General features: G+C 36.4%; 1 protein-coding gene across 15 annotated transcripts in view; it reads left to right on the plus strand.

The window, feature by feature from the left end:
- Abi3bp (ABI family member 3 binding protein) overlaps nucleotides 1–24,602 on the plus strand; it is a 188,266-nt gene that overhangs the window by 46,619 nt on the left and 117,045 nt on the right. For all 15 annotated transcript variants that reach the window (XM_070030358.1, XM_070030366.1, XM_070030367.1 and 12 more), the window contains exons 2-4: nucleotides 779–958; nucleotides 7,407–7,475; nucleotides 11,350–11,482. In XM_070030358.1, the coding sequence (XP_069886459.1) occupies nucleotides 779–958; nucleotides 7,407–7,475; nucleotides 11,350–11,482 (382 nt within the window). The remainder of the gene's footprint in view (nucleotides 1–778; nucleotides 959–7,406; nucleotides 7,476–11,349; nucleotides 11,483–24,602) is intronic.

Here is a 24,602-nt window from a genome sequence, read left to right on the forward strand (position 1 = left end):
GCTACCAGTTGGTATGATTCTTTGCTTTGTTTTTTAAGGTCTTGATTAAAGCCTTTCTTCTCATCCAATTACTAGTGACCAGCTAATGACACCCTAACAGGTCTGTAGGTCTGTATCTCACTCACATTGAACATCTGCACGTAGCTGCCTCACCAACCCACTGAACTCCCAGTGGAACCAATCATCTTTCTTCATAAGCATTCTTTTCCTTCAGTGTCTTTGTTTTACCATCTATTTTATCTCTGTGCCAGAAACCTTTTTCTTCCCTCTTTTTCTATATCTGTCAATGATGAAGAGGGGACTGAAGAGCAGTTCTGATAAGGCTGGGAGTTTTGAAGGTACAGTAATTCAGTTTTACTAAAAAGAAGTTTCAGGGCTTTTACCATATCTGTATAATGTATATAAAAAGAAGATCTGGCCAACTGTCCACTGCCAACAAAGGTTTAAAATCCACCTACTTGCTCAATGATACATTACTAAGTATTGAACTCTTACAACTGTTTTGGTTTCCCCCCTAATTCTAGGCTGCTTTACGTGCTACACAGCCCACTTTGTGTGTGTGTGTGTGAGTGTGTGTGTGTGTGTGTGTGTGTGTGTGTGTGTGTGTGTGTGTGTGTGTGTACTCGTGAATGCACTGTGATCCTGAATAGCACATGCCACTCAGGAGAATGCATGCTTTCTAAGGACCAGGTCTCTGACAACCAACCTTGGCAGAGAACTTTAGGAGAATGCAAAAGTCATAAAGTAACAGCCTATTTGTTTTTGTTCCCATGGTTAGGTAAAAAGCCAAACCTGAGAGTCCATATCAACACCACAAGTGACTCCATTTTCTTGAAGTTCCTGCGCCCAAGTCCAAACACAAAGCTTGAAGGTTTTCTCCTGGGATATGGCAGCAACTTATCTCCAAACCAATACTTCCCTCTTCCCACGGAAGGAAAATACACCGAGGCTGTAGTAGGTAAGATGTGTGAGGATCAGACTTATGGAAGGGAGGAAATAGGTAATAGATATAACATAATGCAGAGTTGCATGTTCGAACCATCTTCATCTTCCTTAACTAAACCAAAACCATCTGTTGCAAACCACAATGTGATTCTTTTTTTTATTGTAAAGATACTATACAGAGGGTTACAGTTACATGAGTGAGGTAATGAGTACACGTCCTCTTGAACATTGTTACCCCCTCCATTGTTTTCCCCCTACCATCCCCTCCCTCCTTCCCTTCCCCGAGGTTCTTTTTTTTTTTTTTGATTCACAATGTGATTCTTTACATTAAAATTTTAATTGCAAGTAGAAATAATTATCTTTATGTTCATTGTGCCCATAATCCTTGGCCATATAACCTACTGCATAAGGAAAAATTAACTGAAATACCTACACTTAAGCCTCTGAAACATAGTTTGTTTCTGGGGATTCATTTTTCTTCTTGCTGTCTGTACTTTCTTTTAATGGACGAAAACAACTATAGATTTCTTTTATTGTCTCTTCATGAGATGGTACATTGAAACAGCAAATGCATTACATTTTTCAAAGTTTCGAGCATATTTCACACAAAAAGATTAAGGCTTTTCTGTATGCATTATAAAAATTGAAATGTCTTACAAATATTTTTAATCCATTCAAAATGAAATTTGAGAAGATAGGTCACTTTCACGCCTATTCTAATAAAAATACTTTTAAATTAAACTCTCTTAAAAGAATTAAAGGGAGGAGGGAGGGAGAGGGAAAGTAGGAGAAAAATGAGGGAAGGGGTAACGAGTTTGACAAGAAATGTACTAATTACCTTGCTTATGTAACTGTAACCCCTCTGCACATCATCTTGACAATAAAAAGAAAGAATTAAAAATATTCTACTGTGAATGCCTTCAAAATACAAGGCAAGATTTCTATTTTGTTGAACTGCTAAGATTATTACTTAAAAGTCTTTCTATAAACTTTATCTTTCTAAATCTCTTCCTTTTCTCTTTTTTCCCCTTTATTTTTATTCTTTCTTTTTTCTTTTTCTTTTTTGGCCAGTCATGCATGGGGCTTGAACTTTGGGCCTGGGAGCTGTCTCTCATCTCTTCAGCTCAGGGCTAGTGTTCTATTGTTTGAGCCACAGCGCCACTTCTGGTTTTCTAGTGGTTTATTGGAGATAAGAGTCTCACGGACTTTCCTGCCCAGCCTTGCTTTGAACCACAATCCTCAGATCTCAGCTTTCTGAGTAGCTAGGATTACAGGTGTGAGCCATTGGTGCCTGGCTATTTTTATTCCTTTATTGTAAAGGTAATGTACAAAGGAGTTACAGTTACATAAGTCAGGTAATGAGCACATTTTTTTTTTTTATTGTGAGAATACCTTCCAGAGGGGTTACAATTACATGGGCAAGATAATGAGTACATTTCTTATCAAGCATTGTAGCCTCCTCCTTTGTTTCCCCTTCCCATCCCTGCCCATCCTCTCCCTTCCCCCCCCCCCCATCGCACATTTTTATTTTTGAATACTGTCATCTTTTCCCTCGTTTCCTCCCAGTTTTTCCTTCCTGGCCTCTCTCCCCCAAAGTTATTTGTTTCATTTTCATCATAGTACCTAATGACTTCCTTCTCTTATAAAGTATGATTGAGTTTAGAGAAATTGGGCCATTTATTGTGGTAAATAGCCATATCCTACATTTATCTGTTTGCTTCCTGGATCTTTTATTTATTTTTTTAATTGACCCATGATTTCCTGTGAAAAGATATTTAGATGAAGAAGCTGTACCAGATTTGGATTTAGTCTTTTTAAGAAAGTAATATTTCAAAAGTTGAATGGCAGCCGGGCGCTGGTGGCTCACGCCTGTAATCCTAGCTACTCAGGAGGCTGAGATCTGAGGATCGCGGTTCAAAGCCAGCCCGGGCAGGAGAGACCATGAGACTCCTATCTCCAATAAACCACCAGAAAACCGGAAGTGGCGCTGTGGCTCAAGTGGTAGAGCGCTGGCCTTGAGCTGAAGAGCTGAAGGACAGCACCCAAGCCCAGAGTTCAAGCAAAAAAAAAAAAAAAGTTGAATGGCGTCCTTCTCAGTAACATATAAAGAGACTTAATGACTGTCTTATTTAGTGATCCTAAGGCTGGCTATTTGTTTGGTATATTTAGGAGGGCTTAGCCTGATTGCTTATAAAATTATCCATCACATTTTCACCTAATTGCTTTAGCATTTGTTGATGATTATTTCCTAAATCTATGATTGTATGGAGGTTGTAAAATGTCAGTTTTCCGATTCTATTGTTCTTTCTCTTTCTTAGCTGATGATACTGAAGAATTTTCTTTTTCTCATCTATTTGATTGCAAAATATGTTTTGGAAAAGATAGGCTAGATTCTTGTTATGATAAGTTGGTAAATTGATAAACTCTGACAAGTAATGATACTGTTTTAGGATCAATAAGAATAGATTGATTCCATAAATTAATGTTTATTTCAATATCTTACCCATCCTTCAAATTTTCAACTTTTTCTAACTTGAGTATGATTGTTTATTTACTTTGATTAGTAAATTGTGGGCTGCTTAAAGCCTAGGCTTATGTCTTGTTCCTTGGTTATTCATATCCAAATGATTCATATTGAGTAGACAGGCAGTAAATATATGTGGCATAGAATCTACTAGACTCAAATCTGTGTGAAATATTTAGACCATAGAAAATTCTATAAGCTCTGTCATCAGACAAGTACATTTCAAAGCCGTTCAGGTAGACTACAACGTAGACTAGTTATTGTGTGTTCTTAAGAATGTTGACACAAAGATTCTAGATTTCCTAGGAGGCCATTCCAAGTAGCATATTTTTTAAAGCTCTTACCTGTTTTTTATAAATAGTTGTTTTTAAAAATATTCATCCCCTTTCTATAGCAGAAGCAGAAAAACAACCCTCATACATGCTTCCTTTCCAGTATTTCCTTATGCCAAGGAATGTGTGTGCTTCTATTTTTATCATTTCAAAAATGGACTTGTGTACCACGTTAAATGTCACTCTTTTGGTTACTTAAATGATTACTTAGAGTTTTCCATTAATGTATTTGCATTAGTTGTTTCTAGTTGATTAAAAGCTATACATTAGGTTTGGGCTACTGCTGTAATCTTACATCAGAGTTGGTGACTTAAACATTAGAAATGTATTATTTTCAGATGTTGGTCAGAAATGTAAGGTGAGCTTCCGTGAGCTATAGGTGGGGCTGCAATCCTTTATGGAGGCACTGAAGAGAGAATCTGGTATTTTAGCACTATCCAGCTTCTTCAAGCAGCCTGCATTCTTTTTCCACCTCAAAGTTAACAATGATCAAAGCTCACCTTTTATCACATCCCAACACTGGCCTCCTCCTTTTCTGCTTCTAAGAAGTCTTGTGACTGTATTGAGCCCATCTGGATAATCCAGGATACTATCCCTATTTTTAGGTCAGCTGATTAGCAACCCTAATTCTACTTGTAACCTTAATTCTCCTTTGTCATTGATTAGGTGATTAAAATGTAAGCAATCTTGTTTATCATGGTATTTCATTATGAAATGAGAAGCTGTTCATTATTCAGAAATATTCAAGTTAATATGCAATGTCTCTGGACTAATTTCCTACTGATTACTTAAAAGGCTCTTTATACTTACATTAGAATCTGCCTGCTGAATGTAGACAGGCATTTTTTTAAATCATTTACTGATCTTACATGCAAAAATATAAAGAAAAAACATTAAATATTTCCTTTTCCTATTTCTGGAATTCATGTTCATATGAAATTTGTGTAAACATTGATCTAAGGCTGCAGTAGGTTAACTGGAACTTGTAAAAAATGTACTATTCTCCCATGTGGCTAGCAACAAATATTAATGGCCCCCAAAGCCCTGAACTAAGGTGAAAACACATGGTTCACATTTCACAGATTCCTGTGAACTCCATTTATTTTTACTCCTATTCTGAATGTTCATATGTCTGGTTTGCATGTTAAACTTTTGCTTCTTATTTTTATATTCAGCTAGTGATAATTTTGCAAATGTCCTATAAAGTAAAAAAAGAGAATTTTCTCAATATTAAACTTTAAATGTTTCTTAACCTTATACTTTATGATATTCTATTAGCATATTAAACATATTCTATTAAAATACGTTAATCAATGTCATCTGAGCGAGAAGAGTTATGGTCCATCAACTCCGGAAGTGCAAGCTGAGGAAGTTTATTTATTTAAATTTTTATTAGCATACATTTGTTGTACAGGGGATTTCACTGTAGCATTTCCATATATGCATGCAATGTACCCGCAGCCTCATGCTCTCCCGCTCTCCCTTGTCCTCCTCGCTTCCTTCTTAAAACAATTTAAAATAATTCCAATGTTCTATTGTCATACTTACAATGAAGTCTTACAACCAAATTCTTTCCCATTTGCTCTCTTCATTCACCCTCCCACTCCTGCTGATACCCATCCACCTGTTTTATTCGCTCATTCTCCCATTCATTATTTTAAAGTATATTATTTGTACCAAGGAGTGTCAGCATGGTATTTCACATTACTTTGTTATTGACTTGTGAGTGAGGAAGAGCTGAAGAGTAATTATGAGTTGCCCATCTTGTTATTTCCTTCCATGTTACTATTGCCAGCAAGAGGGTTGGCTAATACAGGGAACTAACAGGGGTGAGAGAGGGGCTCCTTCGTGTGGTTTGGTTTTTTTTTTTAATCACCTTGCTTCTTATTCCATGTGAAGCCAGGTCTGGCTCAAATGAGCAGTGTGGCATGTCCGCCGGAAGTGTGACATTTGCCCAATTCTACTTGAGTCCTGCTGCTCATTAAGAGTCTTCAGAATAAACGCTAACGAGTCACCTGGGATACAAAGGGAAGGCAAAAATCCACACACCAGCACGTTCCGACTACCTTTACATTGTGCTACATTGTCCCATCAGCCTTCTCTTTAAAAGCACAGGTTCAAAAATAAAATATGAAGTATTTCAAGATAGTAACGGGTCTTTGCATATAGTGGCTGTCTGTGAGCTGATTCAGCCTCAGGGGACCCTACCTTAGCGCTCTCACGATTACCAGCTGGAGTAACAGCACATGCCAGGATGGCCAAGAGGAGTAATTATGGTATGAATGTAAAGCTTTTAACAGTATTTTTCACACAGGAAACACTCCATAGATCTTAGCTTGTTATTACCTGCATTTTCCTAAGAAAATCAAGCAATAATTAGTATATTCCTACTTGGTTGATTTGATGGCATGTTCCTTATATGAATTCCAGTTAGCAAAATACACTTAGAGCCACATGGGTCTGGGATTGCATGAATGTCCCTTGATTTGTTTGGTGGTCTGGAGACAATGTGATCCACAGGTACATAGCCTGGGGTTCTTTAAGAGGTTGCCCGGGTTGTTTTCTACAGTCGTAGAAGGTTTTAGCAAAGGGTGCTGTGTGGCATGTCCAATAAAAAAAGGGTGGTCTCAATTGAAAATGAAATTAGCTCTGTAGAGCCTAGGGCAAGAAGACTTCTATTCCAAACTCATGAATGAGAATTATTTAAACTCATAATAAGCAAAACAATGACACAAATGTGTTCTGAATGAGCAGGTAAGCTGAACTCTAGGTGACTACATATCCAAAGAAAATTTGGTGAGAAATGAATTTCCTGATATGGAAATATCATATATAATACCCATTAACCAGTTAATGAGATAGAACTGCTAATATGATGGTATTTTATATGCCCTAGACATACCAGATTAACTTAAATATGCTTAATGAAACTATTTATCTTGAATGCATCTATTTTTAAAATTTATTTTATAATTAGTCCCTTATTGGGTTTGCACACACTAAGTGATATTAACATTTTATTTAAAACCCATTAAAATTTTCTATTAACATTTTATTAATATGTATATATTAAGACAAGTTATACACTATGATTTCAAAATTTGTTCAGTAAAAATGACTGGTTGGACATGAAAACAGTATGAGAAATTATATAAACACAGGAAAAATTAAGTAAGTTTTAATAAGTAAGACTTTTTTTAGTTTTAGGCTGTAGACAAATGCTATCTACATGTCTTCTGAAAAAAATGGCTTTTTTCTCTGACTTTGAAATATCAATCTGCCCATCTATGACGAGCCTGTGGACAGGATAGATATGACCGGAATGAAAAAATTCTATAATAAAAAGAATGATAAAAACGTGGCCTAAAACCTAAAATAACTTTTAAAGAGTTCCTTCCCTCCCTTGCCCATTGAGCTTTTAATTTCTAGTTAAATTTAATGGACATCTCCCATAGTATTAACTCTTCCTATTTCCTCTTCCCATTCACTAGTCCTTCAGTTATGGAGAATAACTAATGCAAGGGAATGCTGAGTCAGAACATGGGTATGTAACCTCAGTGTTGGTTCTTCAAGTATTTTGCTGCTAAATCTTACAATATTTTCAGATGCAGAACCGAAATATCTGATAGTTGTGCGACCTGCTCCTCCTCCAAGTCAAAAGAAGTCATGCTCAGGTATTGTCATTTTCTCTGATTTTCTTTTAGTAACTTTAAGCTATCAATTTTCATCTTTTGCCCTACACAGTGACCAACTGCCCTGGAGGTGTCAGGAATGTATAGAATAGAGAGACACAAGCCCTCAGTTGACAGTTTACTTAGAGAAGCCATCTACCCCGGGTAGAAGAATCTACCCAGCATCTTGTGCCCAAACAGCTGAGGTTCAGTCAAATTACTGAATACAGTTTAGGCTTGATTCTATTGCACAATAAGATTGCTTAGAAGATTGAGTTAATGACAATGCCTGGCTTGTGGTCAATGCTCATTTGGTGCTAGCTCCTGTTAATCCCTTTCTGTTTTGTAGTGTGTGACTTCTTACCAGGTATTATGACATGTGGGTTTTATGGGTGACGTGTCTAACATTTACTTAAGGAGATTATTAATTGACTAATTAATTAATGTTGGTTGTGGGGCTTCAGCTCAGCCTTGGCGCTCTGTCCCTGAGCTTTTTTGCTCTACCACTCTGAGCCACAGCACCACTTCCGGTTTTCTGGTGGGTAATTGGAGGTAAGTGTCTCATGGACTTTCCCTCCCCAGCTGGCTTTGAACCACAGTTCTCAGATCTCAGCCTCCTGAGTAGATAGGATTACAGGTGTGAGCCACCAGTGCCCAGCTAAGGAGACATTTATATAGAAAATAGTTAACTCATTTATATGCAAGCATGCTGAATGTATCTACATGACCAAAGGAAGATTAAACCATGGTCTAAGTTGACTATTAAGATTTTTTGTCAAATAAAAAATATTGATCTAAAGAAAAGTCAGTAGAAGCTGTGAAATATGCTTTTTCTATAAGTTGCAGTGTCTTCCTATCTCTGCAGATACAGTTCATTGGAGTTTTGATTATCTTTTCTTTTTCCTTTATAATAATTATACTGCCAGAATTTCAAGACTAGTATTTTTAAATAACTCAACACTAAAGTAAGAAAGCATTCATGTGGTATATTAGAATCTGGTTTCATAAGAATATTCATTGAACTATTTCTCAATCTAATAGGATCACAACACAAATAAAGGAAAATATATAAGGGAAATCAAGACTGTCATTACACATTAGTAATATTTTATAATTTTGCAGTGAGGCTTCTATAACACTGGCCTTCGAGTCATTTTTTTCCCACTTCATTATGACTAGCTCAGGAAATTGTTTCATCTTGCTCAGGATATGATACCCCACCTTTCCTTTCAGGCAACAGACATAATTTTTGTTTTCATAATGTTCATGTGGGAGTAATGTAATCACTAATGGATTAGCTTCCTTCAATTTCTATTTGCATCAGCACATAAATTCTACTTACTTTGTCATTTTTATATGAAGATCTAAGACTTAGTGAAATAACTGGTTGTACATACCTGTAGATCCCTTAGAAACAAAAATACACTGTTGTTATCTTTAATTAACATTATCTTTGTATATTATGAATTAGGTCATTGATATATAATAAAGAGAAAACTAGAAAATGATTGAGAAGACCTAAATGTGAGGGTTTTGTTTTGTTTTGTTTTACATGTGATTTACACCCCTTTGAGACTTCTCTGGATCCTATTTTTCATCTGTAAAATATTATTGTGGTAAAAAATCAAATAAGTGGGGACTGGGAATGTGGCTTAGCAATAGAGTGCTTGCCTAGCATGCAGGAAGCCCTGGGTTCAATTCCTCAGTATCACATAAGCAGAAAAAGCTGGAAGTGGCACTGTGGCTCATGTGGTAGAGTACTAACTTTGAGCAAATGAAGCTCAGGGACAATGACTATAGGCCCTGAGTTCCAGCCCTAGGCTACCAAAACAAAAACCAAAAAAAATCAAATAAGTGATGGAAAAAAGAATAGCAGAATCACCTCTCTCTATTTTTTTCAAACTATATGTGCTCATTACCCTCAGTCAAGAGGCTCATCATCCTTCCTTGGAGCCTGAATGTGAACCATTCAAGTCATTACCACATGAGGCATGATTACAGATGGATCTGGAAAAATTTTCAGGGAAGGAATGAATGTATACTTGTAAACAAGGAAATGTAAATTATTTCAGACCATGGTTAAAAGTCAACTATCCTTGTTAAGAGAACTTGTGGAGCTCTGCAGCACAGTGGGTGACTACATATATTAGTCCATTTTCTGTTATTATAACAAAGGTCTGAGGTGATCAAGAAAAGAACCATTGCGACTCACAATTTGTAGAGGTATCAGTCCACAATCTGTTGGTCCTAAAGCTGTTGGGAGAGCATCATGCCAATCTTGGTGCCAGAATGCCAAAAGAGAGAAAGAGGAAGGGACTGAGACACCACAATCCCCTTCACCATAAGGAAATGACAAATGTTTAAGGAAATAAGTTTACCTTATTTAAACATTACAGAAGGCAGACAGCTACTGAAACATTACAAGGCACCCCATAAATACATACAATTTTTATATATCAGTTAAATCAGCCTACTATAGTACAATGAGGAACTTTGCTGCCGCATAGACACACACACACACACACACACACACACACACACATTCTGAATGCAAAAGATTTATCAGAATAAATATTTACAGAATATAAACCAGTTGTACAAACAAAAGCATTTGATTTAGATACCTGCAAATTGGCTATACAATGGATGCCCTCCTTCTGGCCTTAAGTCAAATTAGTTTTTTCTATTTGGCTCCCACTCCACTGGATTAAGATAATACAGTTTTTCCTGTAGCAAAGGCAGCATAGTTAGTCTCATCCAATTACGAGAGAACTGAATGGCATTAGGAAGTTATGTACATTTAATATTAGCTCTAGGCAGTTTTCCTGGGCTGCTTTTAGGATTTTTATTTCATTTACCCTGATTGAGCCAGCAGATAAGGTTTGTCTCCCCCCCCCATCTTCTTATTCTAATAGTTCAAATGATTTTGAGCATGCAAATGCCTACTACCCCTCTGTACTTAAAGAATCTCTAATGATTCATCAAGATCACTCTTGCCACAGCCCCAATCCAGTGTATTATCCTTTTCTTCCACCTTTCTTAACAATGTGCCCACCTTTTTCATTGTGGCATAGTGTACAACGTATGTCCATTACAAGACTACGTCAAGAGATTTCACACTTCTAATTTTTTTAATTTTGGTGATAATGAGGCCCATACATCTAGTCCTATTTTGCACTGGTTAAAATAAGGTCTCACTTTTTGTCTGCACCAAAATTTGCCAATTTATGCTTCTCACTACAATTAGAATGACAAGCATACACCACCATGTCCAACTTCTTCATTTGAGACGGGGTTGGAAACTTTTTTTGCCTAGACCAGCTGGCAATTGTGATCCTCCTGAACTTTAGCTGCCCTAGTACCTAGGATTACAGAAATGAATTACTAGTGCCCAGCTTCTAAATGGCTACCATCTCTATGATAAGTGCTCTTCCCTCCTCTTATGTAATATTTCCTACTCACCATCCTGGTGTTGGGGAAAACTATGCTTTTATCTATGAAAGAAACACGAGTGGTATGTGTGTATGTACATATGCACTTCAGTATGCATATATGTGTTTGCATCACTAAACATAGCCAAGACCATCATGCCCACCTATAATTCAGAACAAATGAAATCTAAGTACAGTCGGACATGGTTTAGGTGTATACACATATACAATACATATGTGCATACATAAATCTGGTTAAACATTCTATTTGGTTTAGGTTTAAATTCATGGACAAAAATTATTATAATTTATTTTAATTAATATTATATTTTGATTTTTTCCAGTTTTTTTAAAATCATCTTTCCAAGTGAGGTTTAGGCATTTTTTTTGAAGACTTACAAGCACACTAAATGCTCCTGGAGTTCACCTGCATGTTCTATCCCTAGGTAAATCTCGCCCTCGCAAACCTCTCCAGCTGGTGGTTGGCACGCTTACACCAAGCTCAGTCTTCCTGTCCTGGGGTTTCCTCATCAATCCTCACCATGACTGGACGTTGCCAAGTCAGTGTCCCAATGACAGGTAATGCATCCTAATAGAACATGTTAATTGTTTTATTACCAAAATGTTTGCACTTGTATGAATACTGTTTTTTAAATTTACTTTTATTATCTTTAAATAGTTGTACAAACGAGTTGCCCTTTAACCTTTATGAATACAATATATCTTGATCGATGTCATTCCTTTTGACATTCTTACCCATCCCTCCTCTACCCACCCCTTCCCTCACTCTTCTTAATTTTGTAGGATTATACTGCCTTCTCCTTCTTCTCCTCTTCATTTGTCAATCCCTCTCTCCTTGACCACGGCACCCACACCTTTCAAGCACTCACACTCTCATGTTTATTTTGTTTTGCATGCTTCAACAGAGTATAAATGTTAAGATCTTTAGCATTTACAACTACTTATCACCTAGGAAGTGTTGCAGAGAACAGACATGTAAGTCAGGATATCTAGGATGTGATCTTCCTCTAGAGTTATGAAAGTATGATCTTCATAAGTAAATAAGTTTTCTTCCAAATAAGGGGAAAAAACCAAGGGGGAAAGAACCAGTAGCAAATACACACTTATAATGCTACAGTTTTTTTGGGGGTAGGGGGGTCCGGTCGTGGGGCCTGAACTCTGGGCCTGAGCGCTGTCCCTCAGCTCTTCAGCTCAAGGCTAGTGCTCTACCACTTGAGCCACAGCACCACTTCCAGCTTTTTTCTTTTTGCTTATGTGGTGCTGAGGAGTAGAACCCAGGACCTCAGGCATGCAAGGCAAACGCTCTACCACTGAGCCACCCTCCCAGCCTAATGCTACAGTGTTTTATGTGATAAAGCTCAGAGGAAAGGGCTGAAGGTAGTTGGGAAAGATGGTTACAAGTTGGAAAGTCCGAAAGTCCTTGATCTGATGAATAAGTGCACGAAGCAATAGTCCTCCAAGTCCTATCCCTTGGGAACCAGCTACAAACACAGGTCTCTGGGAATACAGGTCTCTGCTTGCCTCCAGAGTTACCAGAATTAGAAAGTCTGAGGCTGAGTCTCAGCCATGTGTGTTTTAACATACCATCCAGATAGTACTAATTTTCTCTTTTCTTTTCTTTTTTCTTCTTCTTCTTTTTTTTTTTTTTTTTCGGTCCTAGGGCTTGAACTCTGGGCCTGGCTCTGTCCCTGAGCTCTTCAGCTCAAGGCAAGCACTCTACCATTTGAGCCACAGTGCCACTTCTGGTTTTCTGGTGGTTAATTGGAGATAAGAGTCTCAAGGACTTTCCTGTGATGGCTGGCTTTGAATGGTGATCCTCAGTTTTCAGCCTCCTGAGTAGCCAGGATGACAGTTGTGAGCCACCGGCACTTGGCCAGATGGTTCTTCTTTAATTTTTAAATTTAAATTAAAAATTGAATTACATTTAAAATTTAATTATTGTTATTGTAAAGATGCTGTACAGAGGGGTTACCGTTACATGTCAGGTAATGAGTGTGTTTCTTTGTGAAACATATCACCTCTTTCCTTGTTTTCTCCCAGTTTCCACCCCCGACCCCAACAAGTTGTAGAGTTCATTTTCAACATAGTGTCTAGTGAGTACCACTACTGTACTTGTTCATCCTTGGTCCCACCCTTTCTGTGCTCCTCATTACCCTCCCCCACACAGATAAACTTAACTATAAGACAAGAGGTGCTGAAATAAAACATAGCAACAAACAAGGGGGAAAAAACAAGAAGCAAAATAGCATAAAACATCTTGTTTCTATTTCTTGGACTTCATTTTGGTAAACATCATTTTATACGATCATAGGATCATAACTATTGAAACTTTGTGATCCTCTCTTAAGAATATCTTTCTTTGAGCTCACTGTGTGAATGTCTAGAATCCTATATAATTTATCATGTCCAAATGTATTTTTTTTGTCTTTTACCATCCAGTGTGTTTGCTTATAGATTTATAGGCACTTTCTAGTTACAAGGGAAACCATTCAACTTACATTTTCTTTGGGTTTGGCTTACTTCATTTAATATAATTTTTTTCCTAGTCTTTGCATGTCCTTATGAGTGGTGCAATATCATTCTTTCGGGTGGAAGCATAGAGTTCCATTGTGTTTTCTTCATCCATTTGTCTGATGAATGGCATCAGGGTTGATTCCATGTCTTGACTATGGTAAACAATGCTGCAATGAACATGATGGTTCTGGCAGCTTTAGTGTGACCTTGTTTATGGAATTACTGGGTCACAGGAAATACTGTGTTTAATCTTTTGAGGAAAATATACTTAGAACTCAAAAATTACCTCCCCTCTAAAATTAAACCTTCAAAAACAATGTCAACTCAATAAAAAAAATGGGCTAAAGACTTAAAGAGAGACTCCTCAGAAGAAATAGACACATGAAGAAATATTACATATCTCTGGCTATAAAAGAAATGCAAACCAAACAACATTTAGATTTCACCTCACCTCAAGTTAGAATGGCCATTATCAATAATAGATGCTGGCAGAATGTGGCCAAAAGGGAATGCTACTACACTGTTGGTGAGAATATAAACATGTTCAACCACTCTGGAAAGTGGGATGGAGGTTCCAGATGATTCTTTAGCCCTCTCAATTTTGAGAATCACTGTCTTAGAAGACCAAAGAGAGAGAGAAAAAGCAGAGATCTAGGCAGAGGAAAATAGACATGACAATCTCCACTGGTATACCATCTCCATTGGCCGAACAAATAGAAAAATTAGATACATTTTTTATATGATGACTGTTCATTCATTCTTAAACCCAACACGTGTATTTGGCACTGTGAATGTGCTAAGAACCATGCCAAACACTGAAATATGAATCTGAATCACATATAAATCATGTTTGCTTATCATAAGTATTTACTATATTAGCTTCATACAAAACTTTATAATTAGACAAAGTTTTGTGCTTAAATTAAGACATTGTATTTTAAAAGTTTTTACTTTGGTTTAAAATACAAAGTGATTTTTAAATCTGAGAAATAACTTACTTCTCCTTTTAGTTTAATGTTTTTTGGTAGTACTAGGATTTGAACTCAAGGCGTTATGCTTGCTAAATTAGTGCTCTACCACTTGAGCTATACCTTCAATCCAGCTTTTTCTAGTTAATTAGAGATAAGAGTCTCTCAGATTTTTCTGATGAGGCTGGCTTCAAGGATTAGGATTACAGGTGTTAGCCACTGGTGTCTAGTCCTAAATATAAAAAGTTAAGATATAATTTAAGCACAATAAAGTGCACAGACCTTATATCCATATTTTGAGTGATGTATAAAATCATCTGCATAAAATGTATAAAATCATATACTTCATGGTATCAAAAATATACTTTATCATCCCACAAAATATTTTACTTAGCTACTGACTTTGTTTTGCCTACTCTAATTCCATGTAAATGGACTCACATAACATGGGTTTTAGGATCTTATTTCATTCAACCTGTTTTTGAGCTTCATTCATAGCAATTCAGGTATCAGTGGTTGATCCTATTTCTATTCCTGAATAGTGAGTGTTCCTTTTTGTGAATATTCTGATCCATTATCTTGTTTTTTAAAATTCATAGTGATTTAATAAACATTGTTGTATAAGATTTTTATAGATACATTTTTTTAATTCTTTCAGGTAAATACCTAAATTGGAATTGATAGGTTCCAGGGAAGACATACATCTATTTTTGTCTAGTGTTCTTTTCTGCATTTCCTCAAGCAATCTATAAGAGTTTTAGTTACTCCACATCCTCTTTAGCATTTATGATGTCTGCATTGCTCATTGTAGTTGTCTAGTACCCAAGTGTCTCCTTATAGTTTTTCTAGGCATTTCCATTGCACTAAGGATATTGAGTATTTATTCTCTGGCTATCTGTATGTTTTTGGAGTGTTGGGGATTTTTTTTTTTTGCTAAATTGAGTTAGAAAGCAAGTACTTTAAAAAGGTTTATAAGTTTCCAAAAGTACCTTTCATATGTCTTTGATTAAGAAATCAAACATCTTTATATGTACATAGTTCTCAAGGGATTACATACTTGGATAAAAGCATGTTGAAAGTATTTCCAAGACCCACTTTTTAAAAAAACAATTCTGAGATGTTTCAAGGAATTTGAAATATTCTCTATTTCACCCACCACTAAGCCCATGACTTATTTTGCTTGGAAAAAGTACTCTTGGAAGAGTGGATTTTCTTGCCATAATTCCAGTTGTAGTGGATCAGTCCAAGATGCCAGTACTGAGAAAATAAACACTTATGGGTTGCCTTTTTCCTCTTCCCACTTTTAAAAGTTCTTCTATAAAAAAGGAAAGAAGAAAAAGAGAGAGCAATAAATGAAAGAAGGGAGGGAGGAAATTTCTGTTTCAGTAAAATGTAGCCTATTTTAATATTTACTTGAGATGATTAGTTTCACCAAATCCATTACAATAATGTAATTCATACATTATCTGGATATTATTTCCTCAGCTGCCCTGAAGACTTTCTCTTAATTTCACTTGGTCCTACTGACCTTCCCATGAAATATTTATTGTTTGTGTGGTTCTGGTGTATAAATGTTGCCTTGGTTTGGCAGTACCAGGAGACAGAGAATATAGAAAAGGTGAGGACATATACCACAGGCATTTCACTCTAAGGCCCTCCTTCCTCAGACTACCAGAAGGTCTCAACCTCCCCAATTGCACACACCCTTCCCTTCCCATCAAATAAATGGAGTTGTGCACCTCAAATCACAATATGCAAATTAACTAATTCCACTTTGAGTGGAGCTCTTGAAAGGTTTAGTAAATTTCATTCCCAGATGCCTGAACACTTTCAAACCTCATTGAGTGAGAGAACCAAGGTACTGTTAGACAGAAATAGAATATGACTTAAAAGAATATAATGTAAGCAGAAAAGTTAATTATAATATTCAACGTATATCCTATGAAACTAAGAAAATTGAAGGGATGAGTGGAGTTAGGAGAGATTGGAGAGAAAGATTAACAGGCTAATATTGATCAAGGGGTGTTGTACCCACAAATTCACATATTGATTTATAACTCCTTTTTACAACTACTTAAGGATAATAAAAACATAGTTTAAAAAGAGAAAGGGTTGAACAATTACAGCTAAACAGGAACATTTGGAGAACTTGTGGTATCCATTTCCCCGAGTTTCTTTTTCCACAAGTTAGCACACTTAATAAAGAGCTGACATTTAAAGTCTTTGTCATGCTTGAAAAATATTACTAGTCCTTATTTTAAAATACAATTAATATAGTACATATTAAGAAAACACCCAAATAAATCAACCAGAATTGTAAAGATGTGTAATTAGAAGCAGACTCGGAGAAATCTGTCCTCATATGTTCATGGAGATTTGTTTTCCAGAATTTAGACTAAGCCAGCAGGCTGCAATAAACAAAAAATATGCTAATGGAAATGATTACTATATCCCCTGTTGTCACTGTATTTGATTTTGGTACCCTGCATATTGTATATACACATGTCTAATTTGGGGAGGGGAAGGGGAATAAGAAAACACTGAAACAAGGACACAGATGGCCCATTACAACAAAGATACCCACAGGACAGTATGTTGGAAACGATATTTACAACTTTGAGCAGGGGGAGAGGGGATTGGGTTGGGTGGAGAGGAGTGTGGGAGTTGGGGAAGGAAGGGATAGAGGAACAACAAGGAAGGGCAGGGGTAACAATGATCGACAAGTAATGTACACATTGCCTTACTCATGTAACTGTGACTCCTCTGAACAGCATCTTTACAATAAAATTAAAAAATGAAACATAAAAAATAAAAAATAGGAAGGTTAGTATAGCTTAAGTTTTCTTCCAAGGGGTTGGATGTATGGTCAGGTGATAGAGAGGCTGCCAATGAACAAAAGAGTTAGATCCTGAGTTGGAGTTCTGGTCTCCAAAAAAAATAAATAAATAAAGTTTTCTTTGGAAAACAGCTTCTTACAAAGTCACTAGAATCAGAAAACATTTGTCTTGCTATAAGAATATCAAGTAGTATCATTTTAAAACACTGAACTCTAATATCCAGAACTCTCAATGAAGTCTGATTTATTAAGTTGTTTCCCATTGGTTTATAAGAGCCTCCTTTATCCTGTACACTATTTAGTGTATTGGTAAGTTGTTCATTTGTACTTTGACTTTAGACTTTCTATGGCAAAAGTCTGAAGCAGTAAGCCTCCAGCGAGACAACTTCTATTCTTTTGTTTCAGCTTTCACTTGGGAAATATTAATAGGATGCCACTGGGGCTTTGTGGCACATTTCTATTTTTATTTGCATGAGATGTGTATGGGTCATGTAGTATTAGATCTTTTTATGAGTTTATATTGCTTCATTTAATGTTTTTATTTATAATGGCCTTTACCTGAAGAATGTATACATTTGTCCCCAGTCTATCCAAGGTCAAAAGAATGGTTTCCAAATTGGCCCAGATTTGTAGTATTAGATCTTTTTATGAGTTTATATTGCTTCATTTAATGTTTTTATTTATAATGGCCTTTACCTGAAGAATGTATACATTTGTCCCCAGTCTATCCAAGGTCAAAAGAATGGTTTCCAAATTGGCCCAGATTAATAGTAAAATGTTTTTAACCAAAAATTTGTTTCACCATTAATAGCTGATATTTTTCCTTTCTGAGCTTCCAACTTGCTAAAGTTTCAGGATTGCTTTATTTCTCACTTCTTTGCCAGCTTATTACAACTTTATAATTTGATTAGAAACCATTTTCACATTTTTCTCATACTTTCATAGTGTGTTCAATTATCCTACATGTAGAAAGAGGGCTCTTGTTTTGGGCAAGAACAGTCTCTTGCCTTTTACTCTTTCTTTTTTAACTCCAAGTTTTTAAAAAGAAGACATTTTCACTGCCTGTGAATTCTCATTTCACTGACCACAATGCTATGTTCCCCCATTTGTTTTTAGTGTAAATTGTAAGTTCTATAAGGACAGAACCATGTGTATCTTACTCACAATTGTCACCACAGCCCCCAGGCCAGAACCAAGAGTATAATGGGCAATCAGTAAACACAGGGTGAATGAATGTACAGTGAAATATCAACATTCTCACCTTTAATATCATCATTTCCTCCAAGACCTCCCTGATAGAAATGAGCTCTACTTTTTCTTTTGGATTATCACCTTGTCTTCTTCTTACTTTGAGAAGTACTGTGATTCTTCCATTAACTCAAATTTAAAATTTTATTAATATATTACAATTTTTCCTAGTTTTGGAAGGTCCCATGTCATATTGATTTGCTTTGTAGAAGAACCCAGGTTTGTGTCATTGTTTTCTATATCTATATTTCCAAATCAGTGGTTCTTCTTGGAATTGTCAGTCAGTTCCTCATTCTTGAATTCTTTCTTCTTTTCCTCTTGACCCTCTGAATCATTCTTCTTCTCTTTTGCTGACTTCTTTTCCTAGGTATAAGATATAAAATAGTGCTCTATCTTTATTTTTTAAATCTTCCTTAATTTATGCCTTGTAGTTAACTAGGTGTTGTTATACAAAAAACAGGAGGTATAGTATGGATGTAAATGACTTCCAATGCTGAAACTGTGATTAGGACCCATTTTCCAGAGTCTACATTTACAATTGTCCATGGAATATTTTCATTAGAATGAAATGCTAACTGATTAGCACCCCACACTCAGACTTACTTCACTTTTTTACACTGAAGAAAGGATTCTTTTTTGCCCTCACATTAACCTTATTCTCACATTTGAAAACTCCCACATTTTGATTTTGATTTTCTTTCTTTGATACTCGTAAGGATCTGGTCTCATTATTTCTATCATAGAAATATAACTTTGATGTCTTTCTTTTTTTCCATCCTGTTCCTTATGCAATTTATTCCCTTGGCATCTCATCTGGAATACACTTTGAGATTCCTCCCTCTAGTTTCTAACCCTTTAACTGCCAATAAATCTAGCTTCCTCTCTCACTGTTCCATTTAATTCACCTGGTGAAGACTCTTTACCAGGTCTCTGTTGAGTGAAAAAAAAAGTCATAGAATCTCTTAAAGAAAACATCTCAGGAGATAGGAAGTCACATTCCTGAGGTGACATAGAAATCTGGCCTATTTTTCTCCCGCTGGACATGGGTAGAATATTCTGGTTTTAATCACGCTATTGTGATAGGATTTAAAATGCAGTTGCAGGTACTTTTCAAGTTCATGTTGGAGAGTTTCCCACTCAATCCACCCTCTGCTTTCCATCCTGCCTTCTTTAGTGTGGCAAAATTATGTGTCTGCCTCCCTCATAATATCGTGGACTCATTCTTGAAGTCTTCACAGTGATCATTTGTCACCCATCTCACACAGAACCTAGCTTTATATTTTACAATAGTAAGTCTCAACAAATATATACATGAGCACGTGAAACATCAAGAACGGTCTTCTAAAGACTTACATAGACAAGTCTGTTGAGCCTTTGAACTTTGTCGGTATCATCTTTTGTCCAGAGCTCAAAGTAGGCATCTCTAAGATAGTGTGAATTTTGAAGATGCAAATATTGTACAGAGTGATCTTAGTTCAAACTATGATTAGCTTTGTGACTTGGAATAGCTTGGTTAATGCTTTATACTTTTATTTTCTCATCTGGAAAATGTAATGAAATGAATATCCCCTAGGGCTGTCAAAATTAAATAAAATGACATGAGCAAAAGGGTTAAAACAGTGTCTGTCAAGAAGTGAGACTTAATAAATGGTACTGTGTGTGCTATGCATCATCTTTTTTTGATATTATTAGATCTTGTTTGACATGGCACTAAAATGACTAGGAATTTCTTTTCTTTTCTTTTCTTTTTTTTGGTCGGTCATGGGGCCGGAACTCTGGGCCTGGGCACTGTCCCCCAGCTTTTCAGCTCAAGGCTAACACTCTACCAGTTGAGCCACAGTGCCACTTAAATTCCACTATGTATAGGTACCATATTTTTGGGATCCACTCATCTACTATGAAGCATCTGGCCTATTTCCACAACTTGGCTATTTTGCAGTAAAGACCATTAATATGCAAATGTGTTTATGGTATCCTAGCCTGTGATGTTCTGGGTAAATGCCAAAGAGTGGTATGGCTGGGTAGTAAGGAAGAGCTATGTTTAGTTTTTGAGGAACTCCAGACAGCTGTCCAAAGTGGTTGCACTAGTTTACATTCCCACCAACAGGTTAATAGGGTTCCTTTTCCACTACATCCGTGCCAATATTTGTTATTATTCAAATTCACAATGTTGGCCAATCTAACTCGGGTGAGATGGAATCTCAGAGCTATTTTGATATTCATTTCCTTTATGGCCAGGGATGATGAACATGTACTTCTTTGCCATTCTTATCTCTTCTTCTGAGAATTCTCCCCTTAGCTCCTTTGCCCATTTAGTGGATGATTTATTAGGTTTGGGAAGGGTTAGTTTTTTTTTTTTTTTGGTCGGTCGTGGTTTCTGAACTCTGAGCCTGGCCACTGTCCCTCAGCTTTTCAGCTCAAGGCTAGCACTCTACCACTTGAACAACAGTGCCACTTCCAGCTTTTTTCTTTTTCTTTCTTTCCTTTTTTTTTTTTTTTTTTTTTTGCTTATGTGATGCTGAGGAATCAAACCCAGAGCCTCATGCATGCAAGGCAAGTACTCTACCTACCACTGAACCACCTTCCCAGCCCTGGGGTTAAGTTTCTTGAGTTCCTTGTATATATTGGAAATTAAGCTTTTGTCTGATGTATCTTCTCCCAGTTTGTTGGCTATCTTTCTAGTTTAATAACTATGTCCTTTGCTGAGCAGAAGCTTTTTATTTTAATGTAATCCCATTTGTCAAATCTCTCTTCTATCTGCTGTGCTCCTGGGACTTTTTTCAAAAAGTTTCTGCCTATGCCTAGGAGTTTTGGTTTTTTGTTTTGTTTTGTTTTTTTTGTCTATGTTTTAAGGCAAGGATATCAGACCTAAATTTCCTTTGACTGCTACTTAGAAATAGCTAGAAGACAAGTGAAAGAGAAATAAGAAAAGAAAACATAACTGGGCCTGAAAACTGGTTGGACACAGGGAAGAAAGGACCCTGAAATCCACAGAAATAAGGATCATAATAGCAACAGGTTTGGGAAAGAAGAGAAGTCATTTTAAGATAATTATCCCTTCATGCAGAATTAAGTCCTCTGCAAAAGTATTCAGATTCAGATTGAAAAGAGATTTAGAATGGTTTCCCTGACTTGTAATAATTAGTATATGTCTAGGATAGTCCTAAAAGAGGATCACAATAGCTCAATAGCTATGTACACATGACCATATAAGATGATGATATGCGAAATGAACTCCAAGATATGGAAACAAGAGGTTTTCCTTTGTTGTTGTTTTTAATGTACTATGTGGTTATTTCTTTTTTCTTGTGTTTTTTTCTTTTTCCCTTGTGGTTTACCCCTTGTTGTCACTGTATTTGATTTTGATACCCTGTGTATTGTATATACATTTACCTGAACTAGGGAAGGGAAGGGGAACAACAAAATGGTGAGAAAAAGGACAAAGGGGGAACCAATGCAACAGTGATACTCACAAACAACATGTTAGAAGTGAACCTTACAACTTGGGGGACAGAAAGGGGGAGAAAAAGGAGGGAGGGGTAACAATGTTTAACAAGAAATGTACTCACTACCTTACATATAAACTATAAACAGCGAAGATAACAAAGATGATCTAATCCAAATCCCCTTGTGATAAAATTGATGCATATATAGGTAGAGAGACTTTCCTGAAGTTGTTCTACTAGTTTTTAGTGACAAATACCGAGGCAAGCCACTACCTGCCTTTTCTATTATATTTTGATATAGTATACATTATTTAGACAGGCTTCTCGCTACCTAACTCAGGCTGGCCTAGAGCTAACAATCCTCCTTCTTCAGCCTCTCAAATTCTGGAATTACTTGTGTAATCATTCCTGGATGACGCTATGGGGTTTTAAAAGCCATATTTATTGTCAACATTTAAACTATTCTGCAGATCTAGGCAAGTAATAATGCCACCAAGCATTCTTTTCAGCAGCTTCCTACTCCTTAATCAGGATATGTTATTCTGCTGTTAATATCAAAAGGGCTGGAAAGAGGCTGCCATATCTGCTTTCCTCCTTTTCTGTTTCTGAGGCAGGATCTCACTATGTAACCCAGGCTGGCCTTGAACTCTTGATTCTTCTCCTATAGTCTCCTGAGTGCTGGGACTACAAGCTTGTGTCACTGTATCCAACTGCCTTATCAGTTTTTAACAATATGTGTTGCCTACTTCTGTAGCTGTGCCCAAAGTTAATCATATAGATAATGGTACAATCAACATTTGGTCTGTGATTCTCCTCAGATGAGAGGATTGTGACTATTCGTTATGGTAAATACAAAATAAAAGAAAATAAATAGTAAAGAACCTTAAGCAATGCTAAATGTTCCTTCATTCTGAATCATTTTATATACCTTTCCACTTCTTTCCCAAGAACCAGAGTTAAAAGAGATTCCGATACAAACAAAAACTATAAAGTTAGGATTTCGGAAACAGCATGTACATGATTCTGACTCATTGTCAGACTTTGGGCACCTCTAAGCCTCTTTTCTTCTATATTAATTCTGCGTTGCTTAGGGTTTATTATACAGATAAGCTGAAATAAAACCTTAAGCTCTCTGCAAATGTTTAACACAGACACATTGTATTTTGCTTCAGCTTGTGTTGTATAGGAATGGTTCCTTTTTGGTAAGTAAAACCTAGTATATCATTGTAAACCTGATAGCTTAAGACAACATTTTTGGGTGATTAACAGATTGGCCATTTAGATCACCAATGTTCTAATTTTGAAATGACTCAATGAAAGACTAAGTGTTTATTCTGTTCATTTCATAAGTCTTTATGGATCATTTACTATGTGCTAGGTGATAATGCATTGTTTATTACACATGAGGCTATACTTTATTCTAAATTAAGGACAATTTACTTTCCTACTTCTGAATTCAGTTGCTCTCTCCTTTAAAAAATTTACCTAGTTTATACTCACTAACCAACTTAGACAATGTTACTCAGTTCAACCCTGACCAAAACAGAGGAGAAGAGCCAGGTGCTCTTAAACTTCTCAAATTTGGTAGAAGAGTTATGAATATGCTTTATAAAATTGAAAGAGAAGATACTTGCAGGATGAATTTTTTGAGCATGTGCTTAAGTTTTGGGTTTTTAGAAAGCATAAGACATTGCTGTCCTATTTTATTCAGAGAAAGATGATATGAAATCAAGTTGACTGGACAGCCTTGAATCTGGCCTTTGGTAATGTTGTTAGAAATGGAACCCTAATCGTTCAAGCATTTAGAATTAGTCATCAAAAGCATATCCATACTAGAGAAGCATAATTGTGGTAGGCCATCTGGTCTGATTTTAGCTTCTCAGCATTTCATAAAGTTCTGTGAGAGCCAGAACGGGGGTAAGAAAACAAAATCCAGAAATTCCATGTAGTATACTTGTCAAGAAATGCATTTTATAAATCACTGTTGATACTTTGATTCACAAGACACAAAGGACTTGTATCATGTAACATATTTTTTCCAGTAGCCGTTAGTAATTTGGCTGAAACGCCTCCTGATGGCAGATTGGAGCCCCTGAGAACAACTTTTATTTAAAAAAAAAAAAAAGAAGCAAGCTAAATGACTGCAAGGATTTTACTGCCTTGTAATTAATAAGAAGTTAGGTTGACTATACAAGTTGATTTCTCCTTTCTATACTTCTTAAAGTGTAGACCCCTGCTGACTTCATAGTCATACAATTTCTGACCTCTCCCTTACCTAGAAGGGCAAAGATTTGGCTTTATGCCTTGCTAACTTTTAAGTGAGGGTCCACATTTTCAGTTTGCACTGAGCTCCATGAGTTGTGTTCAGCCCTGGCCCCCATTTCCCCAAATCCTAGCTAATTGTAGAACGTGTAGTAAGTAGAACTGGGTAACACGTACTTGTCTGGGTAAAAAAAATATAAAAATACATCTATTTCTCAGAGGGTGCTCAAGAAATGTTTTTAGCATTAGTCAATGAGTAACTTTTTACAGTTTAATCTGTTTAATTTTGATAGGATGAGGAGTAAGGGAGGCATACTAAATGTTTGAGAAAAACAATATCAAATATAACACTCTTACAAATATTCTGAGGGGAGAAATAGTCACGATATATTCATCTGTAAGGA

Source organism: Dipodomys merriami, unplaced genomic scaffold (assembly GCF_024711535.1).
Source record: "Dipodomys merriami isolate MVZ:Mamm:240054 unplaced genomic scaffold, mDipMer1.0.p SCAF_2, whole genome shotgun sequence".
In the NCBI taxonomy this organism is placed as follows: Eukaryota; Metazoa; Chordata; class Mammalia; order Rodentia; family Heteromyidae; genus Dipodomys; species Dipodomys merriami.